The sequence below is a fragment of the Palaemon carinicauda genome, chromosome 29 (assembly GCF_036898095.1).
Source record: "Palaemon carinicauda isolate YSFRI2023 chromosome 29, ASM3689809v2, whole genome shotgun sequence".
Lineage (NCBI taxonomy): Eukaryota > Metazoa > Arthropoda > Malacostraca > Decapoda > Palaemonidae > Palaemon > Palaemon carinicauda.
The window spans coordinates 54,401,451-54,409,450 of record NC_090753.1 but is presented as its reverse complement, the minus strand read 5'-3'; the positions used below and the strand labels follow the sequence as shown (position 1 = coordinate 54,409,450).

General features: G+C 38.2%; 1 protein-coding gene across 1 annotated transcript; it reads right to left on the bottom strand.

The window, feature by feature from the left end:
* Positions 1–6,037: 6,037 nt before the first annotated feature.
* LOC137622582 (uncharacterized) lies at positions 6,038–6,472 on the bottom strand. The gene has a single exon (XM_068353188.1). The coding sequence runs from the start codon at positions 6,470–6,472 to the stop codon at positions 6,038–6,040; it is 435 nt and encodes a 144-aa protein (XP_068209289.1).
* Between the last annotated feature and the right edge of the window lie 1,528 nt (positions 6,473–8,000).

The window sequence follows — 8,000 nt, the reverse complement described above, 5'->3', positions numbered from 1 at the left end:
ACAAAACACACAAAACGCGTGCAAAACATAACCTCCTTCCAACTTCGTTAGCGGTGGTAATAAAAGCACCAACTATAACGAAAGCTACAACAACAAAATTAATAAAACTGATGATAATATCAACAACAAAAGATATTAATAATTGTGGACAATTATTCCCAAATCGGGAAATTTCATCCAATTTGTCAACCAAAGAGAAATAAATCTGCCAATGAGTTGGCTCAATGTATGGGAGTCCTCTCTGATATAAGCTGAATAAATGTGTCATTCATTCAGCCGATTGGTTATCAGTAGGCCATAACAAATGACTAAATATATATCTGGATGTTTGGTTGAAATTCTGAATTATGTCCATTCGTGAAGTCGGGATTTAGTTCCCGTAGAGTTTATTCCTTTTATATCTTTGTAGTTTGTTAAATCATAAGCTAGTCTCTCTCTCTCTCTCTCTCTCTCTCTCTCTCTCTGCTGTAGCTTTAAGTTTAATTTTCTAAAAACCCATTATATTTTTGTATTCAGTCTGGCCTGAGAGCTTTGCTCATAACAATAGAGTTATATATGCAATTTTGTAATGCTCGGGTTACTCCTAAGTTCTCTCTCTCTCTCTCTCTCTCTCTCTCTCTCTCTCTCTCTCTTAGATAAAGGACACGTAACTTCATAAGTTATCACCAACCCTATAATGAAGAAAACAATTAGAGAGAGAGAGAGAGAGAGAGAGAGAGAGAGAGAGAGAGTAGAAACTATATTTTTAAATATAGAGTATTAAGTTTTCATCTTTCTGAGCTTATATACATCACATGCATATATTGTATATATGTATATACGTATATATATAATATATATATATATATATATATATATATATATATATATATATATATATATATATATATATATATATATATATATATGTATATATATATATATATATATATATATATACATATATATATATATATTATATATATACATATTATATATATATATATATATATATATATATATATGTATATATATATATATATATATATATATATATATATATATATATATTAGCCGCTTTTGTTATTATATCATTAATTTCATAAGGAAAAAACTCCTCTTTATACTCTCTCTCTCTCTCTCTCTCTCTCTCTCTCTCTCTCTCTCTTAAGGTAATGGCCTGCTTTTCTGAACCTCAACAAAGGGAAGCATATAAAGTATAGTCCTTCACGGAAAAAATGATAATCTTTATGGAGAGCAATTTCAAATCCAGCATTTGAAAGGCTACGATTTTTTCCGGTCCCTTGGTGGGTGTACATCAGTGAATCCTAAGAGAGCGAATTTCAGTAGAGAAAGTAGCTATTCTGGCTATATAATTACGTGGTTTCCTGTACATTTTACACAATTACTTGCTTACTGTATGTATATATATATATATATATATGTATATATATATATATGTGTGTGTGTGTATATATATATATATATATATGTATATATATATATATATATATATATAAAATCTCTTTTTGGTCTCACTCAGCTCTTTCCGTCCCCCGGGTAGGTGGGAGAGAGAGTAGCCATACCCTGGCGAGAGGGGGCTGGGTGCCTGTATTTGCATATTCACCCAAGTAATTTGCCGTCGTTTTTGACGAGTTGCGTGTACTAGTATTAGCAGTAAAAGAAAAAGTCATTAGCCCTATGCCCTACGAACAACGAAACCTTGCATAAGCAAGAGTTACAACTATTTGTGAAGGTAAATTTGTCAGTTGTTTGTTCCGATCATATATGCTCTGTTAAGTTGCTTTAACAAGGTCATCAGGATGAAAGGGTAACAAAACCTGTTACTTCTAGAAATAAAGTGGTAACGAAAACAGGGTGCTATTTTAGTGTGATTCCTACCATCAGGATTCTTCTATAGTGTGATTCCTACCATCAGGATTCTACTATAGTGTGATTCCTACCATCAGGATCCTACTATAGTGTGATTCCTACCCTATTTTTCGGGTATGAGGTGATTCCTACCAAAGGAGGATAGATAAAACATACTTCTTGAAACTATTCTAATCTATTTTTTCTATAGAACATGCTGAAAATAAAACGGACTTTAGGTTAGGTTAGGTAAATGGTCGTTTCGTTTACTCTGCTTGCTTGTTTAGTTGGTTTGGTAACCCCTAATTGAGGTGTTACTCTTGTAATAACACCTTGGAAGGAGAATATTACATTATTTGGTTGTTTGCTTGGTAGGAATCACCTTATAGTACCACCGAAAATAGTGACATCATTACCACTGCTCAGAGATCAGATGAAGTAACGAGTGTAGAAATCATGTTGATTAAAACAAGTAATCATTAATTCACGTTCTATTAAAAGCTAGATATTGCTAACGTTTGGAAATGCCCTTGTGGAGGAAAGGGGCACCTGGTTATTTGGGGTGTGGTTTCAATTATGTAAAAAAGTACTCTTATATTGTACACTGGCCTTTGTTTCTGTTGTGTAAAACGGACGCTGTACCGGACAACACTTTTTTTTTTATATTGTGCAAAAGCAATAGTATCTATCGGGTATAAGGAAGACTGACGAAAACTAGGTTTCTTTTTTATTGCATAAAAACGGACACTGACTGAAAAAGGGTTCTATTTCGATTGTGTAAATTAGGAACTGATTATTACGAAGTCAGGTTACTTCGTTTTGATTGAGTTGAATATATGCGGACTTACATAGGATTTTGTTTTGGTTTAAAGTGGGGATTGACTTATAGGATGTTTTGTTTTAACTGAGTAAAAAGGGATACTTGAAGGCCTGGTGTTGAGTGTGCACATGGGTAACTGACTTTGAAGATCGCTCATGAATGGCAGAGGCAAGGGACAGTGGCATTGCCCTATCAAGCAGAACAATGCCTTAGACACTGACCATATATACGCATATGATCAGCGCCTAAGCGCTCTCTCCATCCAAGTTAGGACCAAGGCGGCCAGGCAATGGGCTGCTGATGACTCAGCTGATAGACCTATAGGCTCCCCCAAACCCCCAATCCTTAGTTCACAAGGATGGTGAGGTTGCAGCGATCAAAGGAACTAACGAGTTTGAGCTGGTCTCGAACCCCAGCCTGGCATTCACCAATCAAGGACGTTACCACATTGGCCACCACAACCCTTAATGTTAATTTTCATCTAATTTTTGTATTGGGACACATCAGTTTTAGCTTCAGTAATGCTTCAAATTTTGCGAAAACATAACACAGTGATTCCTAATATGATTGATTTATTTTTCAGTTGGAAATGGTGTACCACTGACAGACCTCTCTAAGTATCCCAAGTTGAAAACCCCTGATCTATACTTTAAGACTGAAGTCATCAATGCCCATACAAGTAATGAAGGATGGGCCATCTCGGGATTTCTATTATAAAACACAAAACCTGTCTTGAATGGAAACGAAGGTCAGTCAGAGTAATTGTATATATTTTGTAGTTATGTAGTTGTATAATATTGTTGTACAGGACCAAAGATATTTGAAGATACAGATTATGTACTTTGAACAATTATCTTTTGTTGGAAACATTTTATGTGTGTAAGGTGATATATAGCAAGTTATGTTTTTTAGAGGTTAATCAAATTGAAAATGGTTTTTATCACAACGATTTTTAATGAAATCTTTAAGAATACAGTTTTGAATTATATAGTAATATTCGAAGGGGGACAAGATCCTTTGACAATTACAGATTTATAGCTAATGAAATTAATTTTAATTTATTTTCTGTGAGGTAGAATTTAAGGTAAAAATATCTGAGTTTGAAATTCTCAACATTTTAGAAATTCTTATTTACTATCCATTTATAGAAATTTTACCGAAACACATGAACAAATCATATGATATATTTTGAAATATTTAACAAAAATACCATGAAAATAAAAACGCTAAAGGCCTTATTAAAACCCCTGATATATATTCAAACTCTGTTAATCCTTTCACCCCCCAAAGGACGTACCGGTACGTTCTTGCAAAACACAGTTAATTACATGTTTTTTCAGGCGATTTCCAAAAGAATGAGACCAACTTGACCTCTCTAGGACAAAAAATAAGCCTGTTAGAGCAATTTAAAAAAAAAAAATATATAGCAAAATGTGCTCAAAATTTAACCTTATGGTGGGGGTAAAAGGGTTTAACAGAGTAAAACCTTATCCTATATTTGGTAAGTTTCTTGATAATATTAAAAATAATTATATTAAGACAAGGCCAGGGATTTTATGTGAGTCTTGTTAGGGTGGTTTCCTTTTTCTAATTCTGTCCATTAATTTAAATATGGTAATTTTTAATTTTTATATTTTCTTTGACGAATTTTTATTTCCGGTTTGAGAAGCGCTTTTCAAAGTGAGTTTAGATATCCTCATAACATTGTTTGCTTATTATTCCAATTTTATCTACGTATTCTAGGCATGAAATAATTTTTATGCTAATTTATTTTTGTTTCTTTATTGTTTCAATCACTATGAAATATTGAAATTATTGGGTCCTTGATTGAAAACTAATTACAGCTAGATCTTTACTGTGATAGCACTTATAACGTTTACAACGCTTCCAGGATATAATCTTATATTCTACGATATATCAAAAGTTTTTGTTTTAGTATGGATAGTTATTCATAGTTCATTATCCACGATGGAGCTATTCTACAGCTTTATACAATCTTGTTACAAGTCAATCGTTATACATTCTGATTGAATGTTAAAGTTGGAGCTCTCTCATTTCTCTCTTCCACCAACCAATCATTACACATTCTAATCACATCATAATTAAAACCTCTCCCATTCCTTTCATCCTCTCTTCTACTGGTCAATCATTATACAGTATACAGTTGCAAGGTAGCTGTTAGGTACTAGCAGAGTGGCGAGTTAAATGTAATTGACTTTATAAAACAAGATAACGAACAGTTTAGAGCAACAATGGCACAAAAAATCAAACAATGTGAAATGTGGCAAGCTTAAACAGGTTTTTCTATTATCAGTGAGGGAGAGAGTGAGAGATAAAAAGAAAAAAAAGAATAGCATTACACTGTACGAGCATGTATGAAACCTATGCGGTACATATCCCCCCCCCCCCCTAAATATGGCGTCCTACTCTAGAAATGCGAAGTGTAGGCACGTTATCTTGCAGGAGAAATGCAGGCTATAGGCGACCAATGGACACTCATACACCATTTCAGCTGCTGAAACATCGAGGGGGTTGTTAATCCCAGGAGGACCCAGGGAAGCTGAATAAACCAGTTGGAGTCATTGCAGTGGGACATCAAAGCTGCTTTGAGGGTGCGACGAAAACATTCAACCATTCCGATGGATGCAGGGTTTTATGCGGATATCTGATGCAAGGTGATGCCCAGAAGATTCGCTAAGGATGTCCATAACTAGAAGGTGAAATTGTTACCCCTGTCAGAAGTAATATGCTAAGGGATACCAAATCTTGCTATCCTCCCTAAGAGTAAGGCAGTTGTACATGAGGAAGATATTGGAGATTACATGGGGCTGGCTTCAGTCCAACGAGTGGAGTAGTCATTGATGGGTAGGGGACCTACTACATCAACCTGAATGTGGGCAAAATGACACTGAGGTTAAGGGAAGGTGCTCACTCCTGAATCCATTTGTCGATGTACTATTGAAGTTTGGCATGAAGTACAGGCACGGACCCAATTCTTAGCATCCATAGTAATGCCATGCCAAATGAACTTCGTCTTCAGTAGTTGTGTAGTAGATCGGCTTGAGGATGTGAGAGGCCCTGGATGAAATCAAGCACCTCTGGCTTATCAGTGCTGACGTCACAAAAGAGGGAGTCGTCGAGAGGGACCTCTTCCCAATGGAGGGATGTGCAGGATGTCTTGCATGCTTTGTACTCTGAATATTTTCGTTAGGTTTCTGCCAAGGCATTGTAATCCGATCCTAGGTGGATGGCGGCCAATGTGTTTCTTGACTGGGCATTGGCAGTGGTATTTATTTTCCTAGGGACGTGTTGAATGGTGCAGTTGCGTTCACCCATGGTGGAGAGATATCAGTGTTGACGGGCCGATCAGGCGTCAGACTGTTGAGTGAAGGCATGCACCAGAGGCGTGCATATGATGAAGGGCATACCTTCTAATAAGTGGTGAAAGTGAAGGTCAGCCAAATGCACAGCCAGCAATTCGCAGTTAAAGGTAGAGTAACCGGAATCCACCTTAGGCAGTTTTCTACAAAAGAAGTCTAATGGGTTGGGCAAGACCTTGACCACCTGCTCGAGTACTGCACTAATTGGGACATAATTGGCATCGATGGAGAAAAGGAGAGGACCAGGTGGCTCGGAAAAAGTGAGAGCAACAGCTGTTGATAGGGTATTCTTTGCATTGCAGAAGGCCCCTTCCAGAAGGGAACAACACTTCAGGTCTTTTGACTTGTCCTTGAGGGAGGCATAGAGGGGAGCAAGAGTGGCAGTAATAATTGGCAGGGATAGGTTATAATAGTTTGTCATGCCCAAGAAGTCTTACAGTGATTTTCCAGTCGAAGACTTGGGGAAGTTCTGAACAGCTGATACCTTCTCAGGGAGAGGGTGGACGACTTCAGGAGTGATGCAGTGCCTTAAGAACAATACTTCGTTGGCATCGAAGGTACACTTGTTGTACTGGTCTACAAAGCCATTCTGTTGAAGGCGGTCGAGAATGTTGCGTAGTTGGCAAAGGTATTCCTCTTTGGAGGAAGAGAACACAAGTATGTTGTCAACATAACATACAAAGAAGAGGAGGTCCCTTAAGATGCCATCCATGAGGTGTTGAAAAGAGCCCCAGTGTTATGAAAGCCGAAACAGAAGTAATTGAATGTGTATATATCGAAGGGGGTGGTGATGGCGGTCTTTGTGGTGTCTTTGGTTTATGGGCACCTGATAACACCTTCACTTTGTGCAAGTAGGAGGTAATGTCAGTGATATTGGGAAGGGGGTAATTATCTACTTCTGTCTGCATGTTGAGACACCTACAATCCCCACAAAGATGCAGGGAGCCATCTTCTTCAGGACTATGTAAGGGTGACGACCATGGGCTTGAGGCCTTTTAGCAAAGGCTCACTTCTTCCATTACTGCAAATGTTTGTTTAGTGGTGCCAAATTATTTAGGGTCAAATGCCTGAATCTGGCAAACACTGGGGTCCTGTTGTCTTGACATATGATAAATACCATGTTTGGCGGGAACCGTGGGTGTCTGGTGAAGTTCTGGACGGAAGACATCCGGGTATGATGTGAGGAGGTGGGCTTAAGCTTCTTGGTGTGCGCTGAGGTGAATTGCGAGGTAGGAGGGGTTGGTTGAAGTTGTGTCAACAAGTATTAGTCTGCATTGACTAAACGTCGATATGCCAAATAAACCAGGAGGTGGAAATGGGTGAGGAAATTTGCAGTGAGTAGTAGCAACGATTCATTGGCAACAAGGAATTTCCAATGGTATTTGGCACTCCCAAATGATAGTGTGAGTGTCTCACACCCGTGAGGATTTCAGATTCGTTGGCAGGTACTAGGTGAACATCAGCAGGCTTAGAATGACTATGCTGTGTCTGGGAGAGTGACATTGGTAGAAGAAGACAGCAAGCACCGTCATCTTCCAAAAACTGCACCCCCATACCTTCATTAAGTAAAAAGAAAACATCAGTGACAGGGGAGGCTGCTGCCACAAGCGATGGCCTACTTATAGGTTTTTGTTCACCATCCACACATTTCTTCACAGCAGCCCCGAATCTGGAGTGGTAGTAGCAGAACTCAGCTGATGGTCAACAGGAAGTGGCCGTAGAGGTCATTGGTCGGGAATTGTGTGAGGGGTGGCATATGTGGGTGGTGGTGGGTGGCTTTGTCGCTGCTCCGGCATGTCACGGGTTGGGTATCTGTCTTACTGCGTTCACGTCAGCTTTGGTTGATGTTGAATAGATGTTCTTTCCATCAGGAGTGGAGGCATTTATGGAGGTCTTGAAGGTGGTGAAGTTGCTGTCCATAAGGGCATTGACTTTAGGCATTGTACCCA

Bases quoted from the DNA above. Each gene is read 5' to 3' on its own strand.
- LOC137622582 (XM_068353188.1), bottom strand. From the start codon at position 6,472: ATGACAAACTATTATAACCTATCCCTGCCAATTATTACTGCCACTCTT.